The sequence below is a fragment of the Microcebus murinus genome, chromosome 16 (genome assembly GCF_040939455.1).
Source record: "Microcebus murinus isolate Inina chromosome 16, M.murinus_Inina_mat1.0, whole genome shotgun sequence".
NCBI classification, from domain to species: domain Eukaryota; kingdom Metazoa; phylum Chordata; class Mammalia; order Primates; family Cheirogaleidae; genus Microcebus; species Microcebus murinus.
Window position 1 is genome coordinate 22192846 of NC_134119.1, and position 24098 is coordinate 22216943.

Genomic DNA, 24098 nt, shown 5'->3' on the forward strand with positions numbered 1-24098 from the left:
AGGGTGCAAAGAGCAGGTAGGCTCTTTTCATTTGCACAGAACCTTTTCCAGAAAGAAGACTAAGCCACCACCTAAGTCACGCAGCACATCAGACTCTGCTCCATAGACTGCATTTGCAGTCAACAGACCAGGTAGAGGAAGTTTCTTAGAATCAGCTGTCACTAATTCTGGTTGCTTTTTCTTCGAATTAGGCCAGCATGAATGGCAACTCGTGGGGAAGGGAGTTGAAATTGGTGTTAGGATCTTATTTTGTCAAAGAAGGGATGCAGAATTCTCTCAAAAGTTTCCTTTTGCAATTTTATTCGCAATGCCAAATGAGAACGGACATTCTACAAGGCTCGTCACTGCAGTGTTGAGGTGACCCTTCTTTGGCATGAATACAAGTTACATGCATCATCTGTTATGGCAGAAAGTCAGTGTAGCCAGAACATCAAGGCATTTCTCCAATCAGCTACAACCACCCCAGCAGAGGCAACTCTCATTTACTGACGACTGCATGTGGGCCAGGCACACTCACAACACATAGATGTGACCATCTCTAGTTTACATTTGAGGAACCTGGGCCCAGAGAGACAATTTGCCCAAGGACACAGCATAAGGGCATAGAAGTACAACCTGCCCAAGGACAGAGATCCCTGGGATCTAGAAGGGCAAAACCTGTGCTCTTAAGAGCAATATAACATCATTGCACACCATGTCTGGACAGAGATTATTTTTGAATAAATGGTTCTTCATATTATGTGGAAAGTGAAGTTGAGTTAGAAAAGAATCTAATGGATTTGACACCTATCCATTGATTACTCTGAAGTATTTTCAGAATTTGACTGTATATCAAGGAAGATGGATGGATGACAGATGGGTATAACCAGACTACAGTGGCTTTGACACTTGAGGAAAAGCTCCCTTTGGTGTATCTTTAGATACTAGGTGCTTAGAGATTTTTTTGTTTCATATTGTTTTTAGGGACAGTATAAAAAATAACCAAGTGAATAATGTTTCTGTGTCGTCTGTGAAAACAGGGTTGAAGGCTTTATCCCTTCACAGTATAATGCTGCTTGTACGAGATTCAAAATAAAATCTTTGGTAATTTAATACCAAGAAAATCTTCATCTCTCCTGGAAGAGCAAGCAAGTTTCCTTTAATCAGATAAGGAGAATTATCAAACCCATATTTTTTTTTTCTCAGAAGCTACAAACTAAATGCAGTATTCAAGGACAGAAATGACATGATACGGTTGGCGCTGTCGAGTAGAAATACAATGTGAGCTACATATGTGGTTTTTTATCCCCACATATGGAATTCAAAACTTTTAGTAGCCACTTTAAAAAGTGAAAAGGAATGAGTGGAATTAATTTTAATAATATATTAATACTTTATGTAACCTAATATAGATAAAACATTATCATTTCAACAGGTAATTAAAATAAAAACAATAGATATATAACAGCTATTTTACATTCTTTTCTCTTTTAAAAGAAGTCTTGGAATCTAGTGTGCATTTTAGAGTTACAGCACATCTCAATGTGGACAAGCACATTTCAAGGGCTCGGTAGTCACATGTGGCTAGTGGTCCCCATGTTGGGCAGCAGGTTTGGATAACTGGTCCGCAGCTCAGTCTGTGAATGTGTCTATATGCGTGTGTTGTTTTTCTTTTCCTATTTTCATAGGATTTTTATGTACATGGCTTCTATGATGTTACTTCAACTCTATTGGAAATTTGCAAGATATGACTTATAAGCAAATAAATAAAGAAATAAACAAATAAATACATACATAACACCAAAGCAGGAATTTAGCAGAAGTTTTAGGCCAACCTTTGCCTGAACTGGCTGTGTGACTACATAGAAATGGCAATGCCTTTAGACTCTGCTGTCTCCTTGAGGAAGTGACAAATATCACCTAGATGGCTTGTAAGACTGCTCCAGCTCTAAGAAATGATGATTTTATTGCTTCTTAAAACTCAAGTATTAGGTTTAGATTGTGCTTTTAAGTTAAGCGCATGTTAAATCGTATGTCACCATACGAATCTAGACACTGTACCTTACCTCTCTCTATAACCTGGCATCAAAATAATATTATTCAGTAAAAGAAGGACATAATACAGCCTGTCTTATTCTTAGCTCACTGACAGGTCGCTCATATGGTCACATCATTTCAGAGGTTTATAAAATTTTCAGTTAGAGAAGGCAACTTTATTTCTCAGTGGCAATTATTATAAGTCAAGTTTTTGAGAGACTCCTTAATGAGAAAACTTATGACAATGTTTCCAAAAAAGTTTTGAGTAACTGCACAATTAACTTCACATATGATTTCCTAGATCTGTGAAGATCATTGGATGATCTTTGACCATACTTTGTCCATTGGTTAGACAACATATGGGAAGATATCTGATAAGAGTATTTTGTTATTATAGCTATGGGAAATTAAGTGGAGTGATGATTTTAAATGAATGATTTAAAAGGCTTTTCTCATTTCTCTTACAGTGCAATTCATTAAAATATTGTACACACACTGAAATAGAACTAAAGGATATTTTTGGTTTTGAAAATTACAAATATCCTAAACTATACATTTTTAATAGCACAGATAAATAACATTTTCTTTTTAAAATGGTGTGAGTTGATGTTTATAAAGATTTTAGAACAATGGTGCTCACTAAATAACTAAAATTAAAAATTAATAATATTTTTGACAGCTAGCTAAGCCCCAAGGAAGACAAAATTGTCTGTGTAACAAAATTGAAAGTAACTGCATTTTACTTCCATTTCCTGAATTATTAAACTTTGAAGGAAATTTTTTTAATTTCTTTTTTCTAGCATATTATGGGGGTACAAATGTTAAGGTTATATATATTTCCCTTGCCCCTTCTCCCCCCTTCAAGCATGTCCATCCCCCAGTTGATGTGCATCACACTCATTATGTATATACATACCCATTCCCTCCCCCCCACACCCAACACCCGATAGATGTTATTCCTATATGTCCACTTAGGTGTTGATCAGTTAATACCAATTTGCTGGTGAGTACATGTGGTGCTTATTCTTACATTCTTGGGATACTTCACTTAATAGAATGAATTCCAGCTCTAACCAGGAATATATAAGAGGTGCTATATCACCGTTGTTTTTTATAGCTGAATAGTACTCTATGATATACATATACCACATTTGGTTAATCCACTCATGTATTGGTGGGCACTTTGGTTATCTCCACATCTGTGCAATTGTGAATTGTGCTGCTATAAATATTTGGGTGCAAGTGTCTTTTTCATAGAGTGACTTTTGTTCTTTTGGGTAGATGCCTAGTAATGGGATTGCTGGATCAAATGGTAGATCTACTTGTATTGCATTTTACTTCCATTTACTGAATTGTTAAACTTTGAAGAAGATACTTTATATAAAAATTACCACTGCTGATTAGAGAGCTTCATGTTACAAAATATTTTTCATTGTCAGCAAGTTCACAGTATAAACCTACAAAGGGTATTTGAAGAAATTCCAGAAATCTACACTTGGAAGAAGAATCTCATAACATCTGACAAAGGTGATGAGTAGATCTCTCTGGGCATTGCTATTTTATGCATCCATTCACTGTGTAGAGACACTCAAAGAGGCAGTTAAAAGATTTTAAGTCCTTTGTGGGTCAACAGGCACCACATCCAGGAAGCAGTCAGACATCTACAGAGATACAGGTTCCAGACCTGCTACGTCATAGGACACAGATGGGGTCTGGGGGAGGGGGGCACCCTACTGTGACTCCACTGTAACTACAGCCTCATGTGTTGCATGTGCCCCTGGCCAGGTTACATGGCCTCACTGAACTTTTGGGTCTTCACTTGTCCAATGCAGGTGACGCCTATAACTCCTTCACATTGCCGCTTCAGGAAATACATAGAATAGTGCATATAAGTGCTTAGCACACACGCACTGGGTTGAATAGCGTCCTCCCAACTTTCATGTCCTTCCTGAAACCTCAGCCCGTGACATTATTTGGAAATAGGATTGTTGCAAATACAATAGTTAAGATGAAATCACAGTGAATTAGGGTGGGCCCTAATCTAACTACTAGTGTCCTTATAAGAAGGGGACAATTTGGACATGGACCGACCTATGCAGGAGGAATGCCATGTGATGATGGAGACAGAGACTGGAGTGATGTGTCTACAAACCAAGGAATGCCAAGGATTGCTGGCAACCACCTGAAGCAAGAACAGAGAAAGAAAAATTCCTCCCCTAGACTTTTCAGAGAGAGAGAGAGCATGGCCCTGCTGACACCTTGCTAGGTTTTCCTTTTCCAACCAGCAGCTAGAATTATTTTCTGCGAATATTAACTGGACCATGTCAATTCCACTTAAATTTCTTTCTTCAGTGGATTCCTATTGCACTTAACAATAAATTCTGAACTGTTTGTCACTTGTTCCAGCTCTAGAGAACCTACCGATATGATACTCCCTTCTATTTCTCTGACCTCATCTTGTTTCACTCCACCCACAATTTACTATATCTCATTCACTTTGCTAACTTTACTGTTCCTGGAACAAGTCCAGTCTTTCCTGCCCCAGGCCCTTTGCACTTGCTGTTCCTTCAGTCTGAAATAAATCTCTTTAGTTCTTTGCATGACCGACTATGCTTTATTCTTTATGTGTCACCTCATTCCAGATTGACTTGTCAGCAGGGCTCTCCCATCCCTAATCATTCTCTATCAGGGCATCCTGCTTATTTCTTTCCTTGATAGTCCCCATCACAATCTGAAATTATGATGTGTATTTGCTTGTTATCTAGTGTTCATCTTCTCTGCATTACCACGTTGTCTATTTGAGAGTGATAATTGTGTAGGTCATGTTCATGGCTGTGTTTCCAGGGCAAAGTAGGCACTCAATAAACATTAGTTGAATGAGTGTGTGAGAGATGCTTCTCACCATCAAGGTCTGGGTACATGGGGTTACTGGGACCCCAGGCCTCAACACAGGGGTCACCTATGCATTTTAGGTTTTAAACAGGGCAGCAAAGAATAGTTGAGACTTCTCTTTTTTTGCGGTGGGGAGGTACAGAGTCTCACTCTGTTGCCCAGTCTGGAGTGCAGTGCTGCACTAACTGCAACCTTGAACTCCTGGGCTCAAGAGATCCTCCTGCCCCAGCCCCCTGAGTAGCTGGGACTACAGGCATGTACCACCACACCTGGCTAATTTTTAAAATTTTTGTGGAAACAGTTGCCCAGGTTGCTCTTGAACTCCTGGGATCCAGGAATTCTCCCACCTTGAGATTTTTCTCTTCTATAACATCAGTTGCTTCTTCTACTAGGTTCTAGGTACACAAGGCAGAATCTCATACCTGCTAGGTTGGCAGCTGTAATATGGGAATTCTGCCAATTGATATTGGGGCCACAGGCTAGAATTCAGGGAGGGTTTTCCTGCATATCTATTCTCAGAATTTGGTCAAATTAGATCCATAAGCAAAACTGAGCTGAGGTGACTCAAGAGCTATAGGAAATAGAGGAGGTTAGGTGGCTTTCCCTCTTGCAGAGGTAGAGGTCCAGACATCAAAAACTCATGTTAATGACTCTTGCTTTGTACTGTGACAGAAACCCAAAATACTCATTGAACTTACTTTTTCTTACTGTCTTTTTTGGCAGTCTTTTCCAAAGCCGCTCTCCTTCTCAGGTAGTCGTTCTGAATTTCATTGTATTTTGTAGTGTGTTCTTTGATAAGGTCAGTGGTTTTCTTGTGGTGTCTCTTAACCAAGTCTTTCATTTCTTTGTAGTGCTTCTTTTGAAGTTTCACAAACGATTTCTGTTGCTTCAGCTCTTCGATGGTCTGCGCCTCCACTTCTGCAACAAATGAGCACGAGAGAATGGAAAGGCTGAAAGTCCAGGTGCAAAGAGGAGAAGATGACACAGGAAAGTGGACCCCAGTTTTGGGGTCCTGAGGGCCAAGTGAGTTCTTGGCTTTGCACAGGAAAGAGTTCAAGAGCTAGCCGACAGAGTTAAGGCAAAAGCCAGTTTGTTGAAGAAAAGAGAAAAAAGAGGCTACCCCATAGACACAGCAGCAGCTATCTCTCAGAGCAACAGAGTAGCACTTTGTGAGTTTCCAGGGTCTTATTCTATACCTTCTATTTAGTTTTATGTTAAATGGAGGGAGGGTTATTCATAAGATTTCTGGGAAAGGGGTGAGGAGTTCTCAGAGGCAAGGGTCCCTCCTCTTTTAAACTAAATAGGACAACTTCCAGGAGTGGTCACAGCATTTGTGAACTGTCATGGTGCTGTTGGGAGTTTCTTCTAGTATGCAAATACATTATAAGCAGGGTGTAATGAACAGTGAGGACAACCTGAGGTCATTTTTTCTAGGCCATCTGGGTTCTATTATAACTGATTTTGGCTGGTTTGAGTCTTATAACTGTTTATTAAGCAGGGTCTGCCATTTCCCTGTCTCAAAGCCACCTGTTTATTGAGTGACATCTGTCTGATCTTGGCCAACTGCAGCTTAGGAGCATAGCTTTGATGTCAGACATACGTGGGAGCCAGTTTGGCTCTATCACCTGCTAACTTTGCAACTATGTTACCAAACTTCTCAAAGACCCGATTTCTTCACTTGTATTTTTTTTGTTGTTGTTTTTTGTTAAAGTCTGGGTTCCCGAGATGCAGACCCCAAGGGAGGGATTCAGGTGCATGTGATTTACTGAGGGCCCCTCAGAGTAGGGGAGTGAGGGAAACAGACGGGCTGGGGAAGGAGCTGAACAAGGATGTGGTCTCAGAAAAGTGGAATCTGGCTTCTGCCTGATCTTGTGTGGAGCTCTGGAGTGTGAATTGTACCAATGAATTGGTCTCATCTTGAGGCAAGAAGCATATTTGGGACAATCAGGGGCTTCCTTGGCTGGGGGCAATTTTGCAAAGAATGGGAAGCTATGAGCTGGTAGTAGGCAACTCTCACCACAGTGGGGCGAGGGTGCACCAGATATACAGAAAATTTGGGCAGGGCACCAACAGCACTCACTATGAGGGTTATAACACTTCTACAACTTTATAGGGTTGTTATGATGATGAAATAAAAGAATGCATGGAAAGTATTTAACATAGTTTCTGGCAATATGCCTATAGTGGCTTAGCAAATGACTATGCAGGTTCTATAGCACTTCTCTAAGGGGTTCCACTGTCATTATAGATAGTGTAAGTTTGTAGTTTATCACACTATATAGCAGTAAAGTCTGTCTTGAGAGAAGATCCCTTAGTCTAATTTGTGCAAAGGCACCAAAAGGGTTAGTGGCAGCCTACATTACTATATAGTATTTTATCCAATGTTGATAAAACTTCTAATGGGACAGAGCCTGACCTTAAACCATTTTACTGACATATTTCATGAATTTTAGAATATGTACTTTAAAAATATGTTAACATTTCTGAAATTAAGATGTATCTTATAGTTGATGGGTGTCACAGTTAGTCAGTGCTTTTCTTTCTTAGCAATACATGAATTTTGAGGTGCCTTACAATGATGGTGTCTTAATGTCCATGAATTATCACTTTTGGGGACCTAGATTAAGTTATAGTTCAAATGTTTCCATCCTTTTATTTGAACTTTCTGCTTCTGGGAACAAAAAGATGTTACCATAAATATTTAGAACTGTCAAGCGATTCAGAAATAATTTACGCCATGAATAATAACAGACTTGAATAGAAAATGAGATGTCTATTGAATAACCATTGAAATCAGAATAATAACTTATGTTCTTAAATGCTTAAGTCTTTAAGCAATCGAAATATGTTTCCTTTTGTGTCTATTCTCCTGACATTCCTATTTCTTTGGAGAATGAGGCCATGGAGAGAACCAGGTACATTTATTTAATGGTTTCCCTCAGGCCCAAATTGACTCATTATGGTTGCATAATAAGTTACTACATTAAAAATTTATAATCCCAAGGAATTGCTGCATTCTTGGTGATGGATTCAATCCTACTTCTTTAAAAATGGTTTACAGTATATTAGCTATGGGCAGTTTAGAAATAGAGTTCTGGGTGTTCTAATCCATGATAAAAATAATTTCACATAAAGCAATGCTTTTAAAAAATCTATAGGTGAAAGGCTGTTACTTAGAATATGCTCCTAAGTATTAAAAGAATGTCCATTTACATAAAGATACAAATATCACTTATAAATAAGCCACCCAGAGATAATCACAGCTAATACATTGGTATGGACCATTGATTTTTGTCTATTCATTTACATACTTTTAAATAACATTGGAATCGTGTTCTATGAACACTTCTGTCTCTTGTTTTATGCATTAATGTAGTCTTGTTTCCCATGGAACTAAATCTTTTGAAACATGTTTCAGTTTATTTTAATACATTCCTCAAGTAATTTTTCTATGCATATTTTTATGTGCTTTTTGGCGAAATATAAATGTACACATAAAAGTACATCAATCATAAATGTACAACCCTGTACATTTTCACAAAGTTAACATGCTTCAGTAACAATCACCCAGGTCAAAATCAGAACACTGTCAGCACCCCAGAAGCCTTCCTTTTGGGGTTTATGCTGCCCACCAAGTATAATCCAAATCTGGTTTCTACTAGCATGAATTCATTTTGCCTGTCTTTGAACTTTATGTAGATGGAATCCTACAGAATGTGCTCTTTTTCTGTGTCTGCCTTCTTTTTCTCAACATTATGTTTGTGAGTTTTATCCATGTTGTCATGTGATTGTACTTTATTCCTGCAGCTGTATCCTATTCTGTTCTATGAATATATCACAATTTATTAAATACCTATCTGCCCTACTGCTGATAGACACTTGGTTTGCTTACAGATTTTGGCTCTTACCAATGGTGCTGCTTTTGGTGAACATGTGTACATATTTCTGTTATGCATTGGGCCAAGTATTATAAACACTTCCAGGACTCTACTACATACTGTTAACTGTACTGCAGAAAGCTTGTACCAATTTTAGTTCCACTAGTTTATGTAACTAACCAAATATAAAATACTTCCAAATTATATCACAAATGGATCATATTTCTGCATATCTAAAATATGGTTTATTGTTAAGATTTCAAGAAAACATGCATTCCTGGATCACCTTCCCAGCATAAAACTCCTTTGACTCAGAAATAGCTATCTTGTGAAATTATATTATTTTGATGCCAGTAGAGTCCTGTCTTTCAAGTATGGTTACTTCTCTGTGATTATATCATGTAATGTAGCCTAAACTAGGTCTGTATATCTGCAGATGTCTTAAGGAAGAAATATTAATGATGTCATTGTTCACATGTGAATGGAAATCTCCTTTCCTCTATGTACTTACATCGTATAATATTCATCTGCCCAATTCCATGGGGGTAAAGGGTGGTATTTACCTGTTAAGACACTCTGAATAAGGTCTTCTGTTTTGGCAGGTGCCTTTACAGAACCTGCAAAAAAGAATAAATAGCCTTCTTTAACTTTTAAGTTTTTATTCTTCTATAAAAACACAAACCCCAAACAATCAAAAAACCATGTTTGACCCTTGAATCTAAGTCTCTTTACAGAGAAATTACAAATCGTGGGAGAAAAATTCTTATAAATATCATTCTAAAGAAAGTCTTTATTTTGTAATTTTGGGACAGACCTAATTAAATGTGAAATTATACACTTCATTTACAGGAAGAAAAAAGACATCTCTCCACTTGGAACCAAACAAGAAATTCTGTTCAGGCAATGCTATTGCCACCTTCTGGCAAAATCAGGAATGACAAGCGGTCATTTCAAAATCAAATGCTGACCACTAGGCAGTAGTTATTGTTGTAGGCATGATCCATCCGAGATGTTAAAACAAGGGAGCAAAAACGTTCAAGGAGCAACAGGATATTTGTATAGTCTCAAAGTATCTCCCCCAGTATATCTAAGAGGGGAAAATAACAACTTTCAGTGGAGAAACCATCTTAACCAAGTCATCAACACCACCATAGACATCATATACTTCTGCTAGAATGCTCTGAGAAGGGCACAGTGTCACTTCTGTAGTGTTCTTGCCAAAAATGCACAACCTCAGTCTAGTCATGAGAAAACATCTGGCCAACCCACACTGCAGGACATTCTACTAATACAAAATAACTGACCAGAATTCTTCAAAAGTATCAAGGTTACGAAAGACAGGAGAAACTGAGGGACTGTCACAGATTAAAGGAGATTAAGGAGACATGTAATTCATGACAATGAAATACAATGTGGGATGGTGAGTTGGAATCTGGAACAGTAAGAGGACATCAGTGGAAAACAGGTGAAGTGCAAAGTCTTCGGTTAGTTCAGAGTAGGGTGTCAGTGTCAATTTCCTGGTTTAGGGGAAGAGGAGGCCATTTTTGCAGTGCATTCTGTCCCATTTAAGAACATGTTTTCTGTAAGCCAAATCACTCCAGAATGGCAAGTTTAAAAAAACTCAAATGCTAAAATGCTAAATTCTCTTTTACTCTCAGAAACACAAGACAATATTTACTCACATATTTAAATGACTTATTTATATTTCAGAAGCACTCAAAATATTTGGTATATAAAACTCTATTTGAAAATATCCTTGTTTATGATTAACTCAACTTTTCCTACTGTTATTGATTTCAGCAACCTTTTTAAAAGCATAGTCCTCTCAGTTCATACACGTCTGATATAAATTAAATAGGGTTTGTTCTTTTTAAAATCTCACTCTGCCCCATGAGAAATACCCTTCCACCCCAAATCAAGATCTGGATCTTATGGCTGCCCTGACCTAGTGTGATAAGGAAGGGAGGGAACATGAAAACACACCTTTGTGGAAGAAAATTCTTTTCCCCTTTAGTTACATTACTAACCAATTCTACAAAAAGTTATCAAGTGCATGCTAATCTTCAGCACTGCATGATGTACAAAGGAAGCATCAACTAAAACCTCTGCTAGGAAGTCTATCATCTCTTGGGGAAACAACATACACACAAGCGATAATTACATAAAACAGCATAAAATTAAATGTCAACGTTAGTTGCATAGAAATTGAAGATTTTTCTGAGAAATGAGACACTAAGTGTGGCTTTGGTTGAAGTGCAGAAGCCGAAAGCAAGAATGCTAATATCATAGGGAAATGTGTTGGGTCTGACTTCACTCTTCACTGGCGATGTGGCCTTCAGGAAGTACTTTAGCAACTCAAAATTGTAGCTCATTCATCTGCACGTGGGGACAATAATAGAATGTACCCTCATGGGCCTGGTCTGAGGGTGGAATGAAATTATTCATGTGAAGGGCTTAGCAGAGTGTCGTGCACATGGCCAACACTCAAGGTTATTGAAAAGAAAGTTGGAGAAAGAAGGAACTCCTAGCAGAGACATAATGAAGACTAAGGCCACACTTTGAAAGCATCGTTCTTCATAAGTTGCTTGAAGAACTCTTCACAAACCCTGCCAGCAGATGGACTACATAAAGACACAGGAATCCTCAGTGATTTTTTTTTTTTTGCTGTGACTTCATGAGTTATTAGCAGAACCAGATGAGCACTTACTATTTTCTCTTGGCATGCATGCATTCATTCTTTCATTCATTCATCACACAGTCATGCAGCACCTCCCAAGTCCATGCATCTTTTCTCACTTGATGCTTTAGCTACCTGAATCATACCACCTGCATCAGTGGCATGAAAAAAACTGAAGGTTCTTACTCATGTTGTACGGCTCTCTGTTCAGACAGTTTACCTGGAGCTGGCTGGCTGTGGAGAGCCTGGGAGGGTGGTTTGGGTGCCAGGGATGTAGTGTGATTCACCCCGTTTTCTGCTGGAGTCGTCCTGGCTTCACTTGGAGCCTCAGATGGTGTTTCCCCAGGATCAGCCTAAAATCATAAATATCCTTTCATGTTCCACATTTCTTATTGTTCTGTTACTGTCTTCCTAAACCAACAAGGCTAGGTTTTATAGCATTTTCACAACTCATTTGTCGTTTGAAATCTCAAATTTGAAATTGTCTGGAGAGTGGGGTAAAAACAGCAGAGTGTTGAATCATGATTGCGATGGATTGTTGTATTAAAGACTCAAATTTTTACGCCAACCTATGTCTCTGCCCTCTGGTAGTATCCTCCCACACGGACTCTGGACCTGACCCTGTGATTTGCTTTGATCAAATAAGAGAGTAGCAAACTTGATGCAAAATGCACTTGGGGATTTTTCTATTCTTTCTAGACCCTTGCTCTAGCAATGGAGGATGAGAGACCTTGTGGAGGAGAGCTGAGTCACTTGGCCAAGGACATCCTAGACCAGCCAGCCCCAGAGAGCACATATACACGAGTGATCCCAGCTAAGATAAGCTGAGCCTAGTCTAAAACTGCCCAGCTGAGCAGATAACTCATGAAAAATAATTAGTTGATGTTATATGTCACTAAATTTGGGGGTTGTTTTACAGAAAGAACTAATCGATGTGGTGGATAAGAGCACAGGTATTGGAGCCAGACCTGCCTGGGTTCAAATTCTGGCCCTGCCACTTAACTAGCAGTATAATGTTGGGCAGGTTACTTAACCCCTGTGCCTCAGTTTCCTCATCTTTACAGATGAGGATATGTATGTGCTAGGGACCATAATATTATCTATCTTGCTAGATTGTTTAGAAGATCAAATAAGTTAATATTTATAAAACGCTTAGAATTGTTCCTGGCACAGAGTAAATTACTGGGTGTTAAATAATGTGCAAGTTGTCAGAATAGGGAGTCACTTGTGTTTTTAACAAAAGAAAGACTTGACAAATAGAGCAAGGGAAGGCCATAGAGAGAGGGTCTCATGTATACATGCCCAATAACAAAAACTATCACAAAAGACTGTGCCAAAACCACAATCTTGCACAACAGCTATTGCAACCTGACACACAAAAATACTACTGTGAGGATATTTGCCTGCAACTGCACAACCTGTCCAACCTCACAATGGCGTCACCTTTGTTATTGATCCTGATAGTCAAGGATAATTCTCTCAAAAATATGCAATACTCCCCATTTTTCTTTTATAAACCTTTACTTTCCTTTACCTCCCTGAATATGCATATAGTTTTACTATGGTTCATGTCTTCCCATTGCAATACCCTATTCCTGAGTAAATATTATTTTCTTTTAGAGAGCATCTCTCTGTTATTTAGGATGACGTAAAATAAATCAAATCCAGTAAAACAGTTAAGCTTGTGCAATACTACCAATGAACAACAACAATAATAAATGCTTTGAAATTTATGAAATCTTCAGTTCCCATCTCCAGCAGCTAGTCCACTGTACCCTACGTGGAGTAAACACTTAATAAAGGTTGTCAAATAAATGCTTATCCTTATAGAACAATTGCCTCAATGGTTGCTCTACAATGCTCTAAATGCTCTGTATGTGTTTACAGGAATTGTCTTCCAAGTCCATGCAAGGTTTTACCGATAGTGAGGTTATCCCAACGTTCTATTTTGTAGCACAATGAAAAAATACATTAGGCAATATATTTTACAGAAGTCATCTGGAGCCCAACATTGTGACATTTTGGCATGTAATTACAGATTGCAGATTGTGCTATGGTAGCATTTTTATAAAAAGTAAAATAAGAGTGAAAATAGTAACACTGATTGTTACAAGTGGTTTTTAATCTGTCCCCCAAAATCATCTTTAAAACATCGTCCTAAACTGCTTTAAGTGATGGCAGAATTTATTTTAACCCAACAAATAATCCCTGCTCATTTTCCATGGCCTGTCCAGTGCCAGATGAGCCCTGGAACGAATGGCTGGACATCAAGTGCAGGAGACAGGAGCATGAAAAAGTAACCTAGGCAGCCCCTGCAGCTCACTATGTAGAACTCCATCTTTTGAAAAATGTCAACTTCCAATGAGTAAGTTCTGATATGGTTGTGCTGTTTAGTTACACCCATCAGGAAAATTCTCCCTGGAATCACATGTAAAGGGGAGGGATTGTGTATTTTTTGTTCAAGACATTGCAAACTGAAGGCTCATGGTGCAAACAGAGCGCATGGGTGCATTTTCTTTGGCTCACTCAATGTTGCCGAATTTTTAAAGTACGATGATTTTACATAGAAAAATGGATTTCTAGCTTCTTTTAAAAAGCTAGATTTGGCAAGACGGGGCCTGTACACCACACTGGGTGGTCCTCTGCCTTGAATATAGTAGAGATAAAGCTTCCTGGCCTCCTAGCTGAAGGGGATGCCATGGTTACCAAACTCAGCTGCTTTGGAAACAGGGAAGGAATGTGTCCCTGTTCCATGGGCATCAGACCTTCCCCCTTTACATCCAGGTGGGTTCTGGAACCCCGTGGGGAATGAACCAGATTCTTCCCAATGTGACAATTGGCTGAAATTAACTTTCTGGAAAAGGATAGAGAAAACAAAATTTTGATGGAGGAAAGAACAGAAGTGATGGAAAACCAGCTTCTGTGAAAGTGATAATGTGTGGTAACTAGAACTAGTGTCTTGAGGCATCAGGCTGGAGGTGTATTTAAAATGGATACAGCAAGCTTATTTTAGCCTTATATTGGGTTTGCATATATTCCATGTGGTTGTATGCCCTTGGGAAACCAAGTTCAATTGTCAATTTGAGTCAAGTGGAAGGAAAAAATAAATCTCTGCTTACCAAGGACAAGGGAGACAAAGTCTTTATCTTCCTCAAACTGACATAATGTGTACATTCAAAGATATTTTTTTAAAATGCCGATAAATGTTGAGTGATGCATCTGGCAAATCCTTAATGGTAGCAACTGAAATGAAGGGGTCACCTAGAGTTGGTGGACTTTGAAGTGGGCTTTGGAGAAATGCTTAGTCCAGGGGTCAGACCTGGAGATGCCTCCAGGCAGGGCGGGCTGCATCAAACCCCAGGGGACACCATTCACCGTGCCCATTAATAGTGGCTAATGGAAATGATAGAAGCCAGTAGGGAGTGGACTAGATTTAATGGAATAAAGCAAAGTCAGGCCAGGTCCAGAGCTGGAGAGAGAGCTCCTGTACATGGAGCAATTGATGCTCAGTTTCAGCCTATTGCTGCCCAGGTTTCAAGAAAAGCTGAAAAATTGAATTTTTGTGTGACTTCTCCCAATTTCAAATCACCAAGAGACCAAACAAAGCACAGCTTCAGACCACATTTGGCCCAGAAGCTGCCCATTTGTACCTGCTTGGAGGACCAGAGTTTGCCTGGAATTCTGAGAGAATTTGTCAAGGAGAGCAATGCATGCTTTGCATCACTGAAGGGACAGGGGCATGCTGGGAGCACGGTGGGCCAGGGGCCAGTAAGGAGGACATTAAATGATGGGCTAAGGAGGGGGTCCTTGTGTAGTCTGACCCTTGTCAGGAGCCTCTTATGGTTTTCTGGAGACAAATGTTATATATCACTTTAGTGAGAGTCTATAGTAGCAAATGTTATCAAACTGATGTTTAAAATTTTTTTTGCTAAGAGCTATATGTACAAATTTTAATTGGCTACATCTACCTAATGAAGATTCTTAATAGAAGCAGCTGTAGGTCACAGTATGCTAGACATTGTTATATGCAACAGTTTTATTACAACCAGGCTGAGTAGGTGACACTCTCAGCACCATTATAAGGCACAGAAATTGGAGGAGCTATTGAAAGTCTTTACTAAAAACCTTATTAAAAGTCATGTAACTTGCCTGAGGCTAGACAGGTAACAGCAAAATCGATATTTGAATAGGTGTCCTGAGGACTACATTTTTCTACCTCAGTAGTTCTCTGTATTCTATGAGAATAGCTGCTTAAGGAACTGCAATAGTAACTTAATTGGCTGCTGAGACACAGAGATGTATAAATGTAAACTTAATTCTCAAAGAATGTACTCTGTTACACTAAAATGGTATCCATATATATAAAGTTAGGTAAGTTAAATACAAGAGCTGAAAAACAAAAAAACCACCTACAGGAGTGCAATACTAAAATTTAACTTTTTGATCTCATGATCGAAAGATTGAATAATTCTCACACTATGGATATTGGAGCCCAAATGCCAAAACCAAATTCTTGTCCCATTCAAGAGAACTAGCAGAAGCCAACACTTCTGACTTTATTTCTCCCTTGGCTTTCCCCAAATATTCATTTTTTATTAGTTTGAATAGGATAAGCATAGGATCCTTTTGCATGGTACTGGAAATTAGGATAGAAACAAAAGAACTAAAAATGTCAATTTTCTTAATTTAATTGAGAGACTCTTGGTATCCAATCAAACAAATTTCCAATTAAAAAGTTTCAGATGATAGTAATACTTCAGTTGCACTAACTAGATGCTGCTTGCTGCTTAGCTGGTACAGGGTGAGGGGAAGCACAGAATGAACCACAGAAGTAAATATATGCCCTCTCGTGGCCAAATGAAATCATTGCAATGTTTTTCCTTCAAAACATGCAAAAATTGACTTTTAAAAATTAGGATTCTACAAAAAGAATTGATACCCTTCCTAGTTCCAAATGAACAGAAGTACCTAGAAAGTATAATACATATTTATCAGTAAAAGGGTAATTGAAAAGTCCATTTTTATAAGTTTTATAGAAGGAGGAAAAGCTGTATGTTATGCTGGTTGAAAATATTTTCTTCCTGGGTATTGAAAATTTGGATCTGACAATCAAGCAGTAGAGAATTAGGACTTAGAGAACTTAGTTGAGTGGCTAACATGCTAAATAAAGGATCTTTCTAATATCAGGTGTGTGACTGTGCTATTAGATGTTTTTGATCATGCCCTCCTTGCCTGAGCCATCTAAAGAGTGTAGTCCCTTTTGTGCAGCTGGTTAGAATGACAGCACCTTGATGGGGACACAAGATGGCTAAGGGGCAAGGTCATCAGTTTTTCCAGAATATTACAGGCAAGACTCATAATTTCATGATGCAGAAATCCAGTGCACTCAGGACAAACATGGGCAATGAGCGTGGCTTTGTTAGAGCCAGCCTACTAATAACAAGAAAGAACTTCCTCAAACATGTGTACAATTTGTACCTGAATGAAATTAGATAATGTACCTGCCTCCTATTTCTAAGAAATTCAGAATCATTCCTAAAAACTGTGTTTTGAAGTATGCTTTCTCAATTGTTCAGGAGAGAAATACACTGCTATTTGCAACCTACTTTAAAATGCACCAAAAAGATGGATTAATACATGGAAAGAGAGATTTATAAACAATCAAGTGAATGCATCAAAAATTTAATTGTAGAATTTAGGTGATTGATATATTGGTGTTCATTGTACAATTCTAACATTTATGTATGTTTGAAAATTTTCTAATTAAAATATGGCAAAACTCCTCTATTTGGAAGAGTCTACCTGGGTGAGTTAGAAGCAAAAGACAGCTGGACTTCAGGTTTTTCGGCTTCTTAAGTAACACTTACCAAGTAAAGTGATTTTGGTGTCTTTTGCAATTAATGTCCAGCAAGTTCTTCCAGCAGTCATTGGAACATGCAACTAACTGATTTCTGACACAGCATGACTGTGCCATCATATACATTTATGTGGTATCCCTTTGTTGAAAAATTAGTGACAGCTGCAAGTTTATATGTAGATGTATGAATTTTTATTACTGTCAGTCTCTTCTTCCAGGTTGTAAGGTCTATGAGAGCATCTGACTTTTCTCAACATTACATATATAATGCCCAGCACAGGGACTGACACATAGTTGTGTTAAAAAGTTTACTGAATGAATGAATGAATCCATATTTAGTTTCTGGTTATGAACAATCAATAGACATTACTGGCAAAGTCCTGAAACTAAACAACTACCTACATGTTATGCTAAAACAAGAAAATATTTTTAATGAATGGATAATCACTGAATAAAAAGAATGAAGATGCTGTTCTTTCTGTTGTCTATAGTTAGAAAATCTGCATTTAACTCATAATTGCAGCAGGTTATTTAGAAAGCTACTAAAGGATGAAAGAACATAGTATTGTATATGTATGTTATTTATATTAAAGTTCCTAACATCTTTATTAGAAATGTTTTGATACAGTTTCCAAAGAAATCAGGAAGAATACATTCTTTGCAGTTAGGGAGAAATCATAAATTCCCAGAGAATACAGACCAGCCACCCTTTACATTTACCCTGTGGGAATTATCTTTGAAATTAATTAAGCCAAATCATTTGGCAAAGACTATGGCCAATCACTCACTGAAAAAAATCTGGACAAATCCCAGAAATGAGTGTCTCCTGGAGCCTTTCCCAGATGTCTGTGATTAAGCTGACATTTTGGAGTGGATGGAATTAATGGATTTCATCTGGGGAGAACCATGCACTTGCACGAGACCCATCCTCTTAACGTGTAGTCCCTGGACCAGCATTGGTATCACTGCAAATTGTTAGAGATGTAAATTCTTGGGTCTACCCCAGTCCTACTTAATCAGAAACTCTAGGGATGGGGCCCATCAATTTGTGGTTTAAGAAGCTATCCAGGTGAATGTGATACTTGCTGAAGTTTCAGAGCCTTCCTACTCAAACCATGGTCCATGGGCCAGCAGCATCATAATCACCTGGAAGCTTGTCAGAATTGAAAAATTCTGTGACCTATGCCAGACTTATTGAACCCAAATCTGTATTGTAATAAGATCCCCAGGTGATCTGTATGCACATTAAAAAAATATATTTTATTGGGTATATTTAAGGCATACAATATGATGTTATAAGATACTACATGTAGCAAAATGGTTACCATAGCAGAACAAATGAACATATCCATCCTCTCACATAGTTACCCATATTGTCCTCCTGTGCCAAGAGCAGCTATAATCTATTAATTTAGCAAAAATGATAAATACAATACACTATTGTTAACTGGAGTCCTCTGTTGTACATTAGAACCTTTGACTTGTTCATCCTACATATTTGCTACTTTGTATTCTTTGACCTCCATCTCCCCATTTCCTTCCCTGTACACACATTCAAATTTGGGAAGCCTGCTGTAAAGCAGAATGAAAAACTTCATCATTAATTGAGAGTCATATTTTATAATCCCTATGGCATTGGGCATGGGCATGCATTACAATATTCAAATTTCTGGATTCCATCCCTATTTTAGATAGATGAATTCAAAGGCCCTCATTAAAATCCACTGAAATTTTAAATATTTTTATGGAGGAGATTTGTAAAAGCAGGTGAATTGAGCCAATGTTTGATGAGTTTCAACTCAGGTGAATCTATGGTCTTCTCTTGATACTTTATTTAAAAAGACCTTAGTTTTCCAATTTATTGGCCATTGATATGTGGCAAAGCGCTCTACCATTATGAGTAATGATTCTCTCTTCTGAAAATGGGGATTACTATATTTTATCCAGGGCGTCCTATAGAAGTGCTTTGTCAGCTTCAAAGCTGTGTAGTATAGAAATGAAAGAAATGGTGTAATTATTTAAAGGCTATTTCCTAAAAGGCAAACTTTTTCTTCCTACTTTTCAAATATCTTAAAGTTCAGGGATTTAGATAAACTATTGTTTCTATAAGTTGATATTTTCCTAATTTTTTATTTGAGGAAGAAGATTTAAGGAGGATGGTTTTCATTTAAAGAGAATCCAATAAGAGCAGTAAACCTCATCGTTGAATTTAGTACCAAGTTCTTAAACTGTGGATGAAGTATCAAGCTTTATCTTGGAGAAATTAAATAGTACCCAAGACCTTATTGAATGAAACACTAGACTCTTTATAAGAGTACCACCTTGGCTTGTTTTGCTGTTGGGTTATTTTATTGGTGAAATTCACATCATTAATTCAAATAATCAAATTCCATTGAAGAAGCCATGGGGCCATACACTGAATTAGGAAATATTTTCAAGCTTTTAAGGTAAACTTCAGCTCACTCATAATAAGAACATGAGTCAGACAATGTAAAGAGTAGGTCTCTTGCAATAAATGAAATTTTAGTGTTACAGAAGCTCTCCTTTTTCAACATCAACATTATGCAAAGACCACTCACACACCTTCATTTGTACTATGCAGACATAGATGACTATGAACAGAATTCTTGTGAACAGAAATTTTGGCCTTGAGGGCTAAGTGATGTTTGGAGCATCAGTTACTATGTCTTAGATTACAACTTTTCTAAGTCTGGAAATGAATGCTTGGCAAATGAATACACTTTTGTAACTTGGAAGTTGGCCAGGTAATGCACAAACTAATCAAATAGTATCCACAAAGAAAAACCTATCTTATTGAAAAACAAGTTCTGACAATATCCAGTGATTTTTCAAACAAGACAAAAAAAAAAGGAAAAAAAATTCTTGACATTCTATTCAACTAAAAATTCAATTCAAAGGATGTTACTATTTAAGGTTAAAATCTTATATTCTGTGCTCACTCCCAGGTAACAGAGGACAGAAAGATGAATGAAGGGCCAGCCCTTGCTAAAGGCTACCAGAAAATTAGTTTTGTTTCAGAGGTAGTATATATGGTGTGCTGTAGATCCTTGTTATGCAAAGTTTGCTCCAAAGACCAGCAGTACCCGATCACCAGGGGGCTTACTAGAGTCTCAGGCCCCACCCAAGACCCACTGAATCAAGATCAGCATTTTGGCATGATACCTTGGTCTGCAGACTGAACTTCAAGAAGTGCTAATGAAGAACACAAATTGTGAAGTCAGACTGCCTGGGTTTCAATCCCAACTCTGTGCCTTACTAATTGTATGGCACTGGGCAAGGAATTTCACCCCTTAGTGCCTCAGTTTTCTCATTTGTTAAATGGAAATAATAGTCATTAGGACATGTGGATGTTTTAAGACTTAAGTGAGTTAATACAGTAAAGGGTTCAATATAGTGCCAAGTCCACAGCAAGCACTTAATAAATGTTTTTATTTTTTCCCCATTCCTCTGACATGCTGAAAGAAATCATGTTCAGATATTGTATTTTTTCATTAATGTTATCACATAATATTTTCTAATCAATATATTGGATATTTACTTTTCCCTTTTACAGGTGTATTTTAAAAATAGAAAAAAAATGTGTTACTGATATTTCATTAGGAATTTCTGTAATTACATTATTCAGCCTGTGAAATATTTTTTAAAAACTTATACAAAAAATATGTACATAGAAAACATAATAGAAGGTCATATACCAAAAATATTCACAGTATTTGCGGGATTACTAAGGATTTTTTGTTTGTTTGTTTCTTTACTATGTTTTTAAATTTTTCTAAATGCTTTTTTATTTAGAGGAATAACTATAAATGCTATACTTTTTTAGAATTTACAATTAGACTCTTATTCAATACCTTTACTAACCCACTATCCTGAATTATGACTTTAAAAAGAGATAAAATAAATTCAGCAATTTAAATCTCTACCATTCCCACTTCCAACCATTATACAGATTATATATACATAACCTAAATATATATCCTGAATTATGTATAATCTAAATATATACTATATTCAGATCATATACATACAATCTAAATATTATATATATAATCTGAATAATCTCCTTTTACTTTATGTGAAATAAGTGTCTATTGTTCAAATCATGGGGGAAAAATTCAACTTTCTTCTTTATTTGCTCTGCAAATTATTCTATGAAGGTAACTTATTAAGACTATTAAAATCTGGTCATAATTTTGCAGTCCAATGAAGTCTTTAATTTTCAAATAGAAATGACCTTTAGAAGCATCACATTAAAAGGATTATACTAAAAAAGTCTGTGATGCTAAAATAGCGTCTCCAGTGCCTGCCATGTCCTAGATAGAATTTTCTTGTGAGAAAACCACAGGTACTTATTTTCAGTGGCCTCATTCAAACAAACTTACATTATTCCAAGGCAAGATAAAAGGCATACTAGTGTTCAAAGGTGTGAAGTGACTTTGCTTTCCTAGCATTATATGGTAAGGAAAAATGATTTTTTTTTTTCTCTTGAGTTTCAAAAATGAGGCCAGTTAAGGATTTAGATATTTCAAAGGAAAAAGAACCCCATATTTTCTCTATTAGACCAAAACAGAGTCTATGTGATTCAATGCTTCTAAAATTATTTCTAAATCTAAAAATGTCCAAATATTCTCTAAGTTTAGCCAACATTATAGATTTCTGAAAATCCTTTCTGATCGCCTTTTCTAAAGGAGTAACAAAAATAAGATTGACCTAAAACTCTACTTCTGTATTTCTATACCCTTTAATGTTCTATTCTCCCCAAATAGCATCTTGATAAGTGATGTCTGGTACAAAAATAAGGCTTTCAAAGGACACCAATCTGAGAAAAGATCCCTGCAATCTCAAAGGCCCTAGGTTACCCATTTCTTAGAGTGACTTTTCCCCCCACTCATTGGAGAAATGGTCTCTCTGAAGCACCATCATCAAAATATTCCATTATGAGATGTTTAGCTCAATTGCTGTAGTATATAAGCCAAAATATGGTAGTGTCAAAATATTCTCTTGAAGGGGTGCTTACTCCTTAGAGACGAAGACTAACAGAAGTTGATAATATAAGAAGTATCATTTCTAAATAGTGAAAATACATGTAATTTTACTTAACAATGCTTTCTTTTAACTTCTATTTCTTAGAAAATAAAGTATATCCAGTTGATTAAAAGGAGATTCTTGTTTTCTAAACCAGGTACAGTGGTGCTTGTCTCTAATCCCAGCTACTAGGGAGACTGAGGCAGGAGGATCACTTGAGCCCAGGAGCTCAAGGGTTGCCTGGGTATCATAGTGAGACCCAGTGGTAAAATAATAATAATAATGATAATAATTAAAAAAGAGAGATTCCTATTTTCTAGCTAGAAGAGAATGCTATTAATAGTGATTTATTTATATCTACATAAATTATCTTGACCTTAAATTATATTTTATTAAATATGCTATTAGTAAAGCAGGAAAATGAGGGAAGAGTGGCAGAGCTTTCTGGATTTCTAAGGAGAGGTTCTAATATCACACTGATGTCCATATGAGCAAAGTGAGAAATTCATAGAATTCTCTAGTCTTACTTAATCTTTTTAAAGGCCATGAGAAAGAAAAAAAGCATTATTAGCACTGAAGAAATACCAGAATTAAAGATGTAACTACTGTCAAATCTTTAAATTCTAGTTGGCAAGGCAAAAAATTCAGAAAGGGCACTCATTCTTGAACTTAATTATAAAACAGCAAGCTATTTGGCATTGTTGGTTTCCCTAGAAGCAATGCTGGACCTGCGGATTCTTGGGCATATGATTTATTGAGAGAATGTTCTCAAGAAAAAACTGTAGGGGAATGAGGAAGCAAGTTAAGAGACAGGAAAAAGATAAAGGGGAAATGTGGTCTCAGGAGAATTCTAGCCTCAGCCTGATCCCCTGGGGAGCTCTGGAGCATGAACTGCAACACAGAAGTTGCCCACCCAGAAGCAAGGGATCTGAGCTATTACTCTCCTAGATCTGTCAGTCACTGGGCATGGTCCACCCCCTCTAAGGAGTAACATTCCAGGCATCTCCAGGCAAGTGGTTCCCATCAGCCCAGGCCAGACCTCAGGGAGTGGTTTTAGTTAACTCCTGCAGCAGCCCTGCGGCAGTGGGTGCAGCAGCCCCCAGAAGAAATCTGAGCAGGGCACCAACAGCGTCTGCTTCAAGCACATAAACACCCCTCCTTCTGCGGATTCCGTGCAATCAGTGATTGCTTAGACTAATCCTTCATTAAATTCAAGCAGGGGCCCTAAGTGCTTTTCATTGTTTCATTTATAAAAATTTTTCAAAAATTTCTGAAATTCTATACAGAAAAATAAGGAAATAATCATAGGTAATGCTAAAATATGTATTTACATGATGTTCATTGAAGATCTGTTCAAAATAGTGATGCATTGCAAATATCCAATAATTGGGGATTGGGTCATTAAAAGTCATGTAGTAGGAGAATACTTAATGATAGGGAAAATATTTGTATCTAGTAAAAATAGAAGGTTAAAACACAGATTGTGATTATTATCCTATTTGATGAAAAAGGGAAACACTAAATGACTTGATGATTATCTTCTTTAATTGCCTTAATTGCCTTTCATTAGCATGAAATCATATAGAAACTTTCACCTGAAACGGCATGATATATGGTGTTTAATGTGATCACAATATAAGATGTTGGTCTCCACAGAATGATGAAAGAGAGTGAAATATGAAGAATTTAGTTCATCATGCAGATGTTTTGTAACATGATGCTGAACTCTGTG

At 37.3% G+C, this 24098-nt stretch overlaps 1 protein-coding gene across 2 annotated transcripts in view; it reads right to left on the bottom strand.

Annotated features, from left to right (window-relative positions):
* The window catches only part of PLCB1 (phospholipase C beta 1), a 669260-nt gene that overhangs the window by 106453 nt on the left and 538709 nt on the right, over positions 1-24098 (bottom strand). For both annotated transcript variants that reach the window (XM_020281914.2, XM_076010933.1), the window contains exons 24-26: positions 11684-11816; positions 9350-9403; positions 5607-5826 (exon numbers count right to left, since the gene is read on the bottom strand). In XM_020281914.2, the coding sequence (XP_020137503.1) occupies positions 5607-5826; positions 9350-9403; positions 11684-11816 (407 nt within the window). The remainder of the gene's footprint in view (positions 1-5606; positions 5827-9349; positions 9404-11683; positions 11817-24098) is intronic.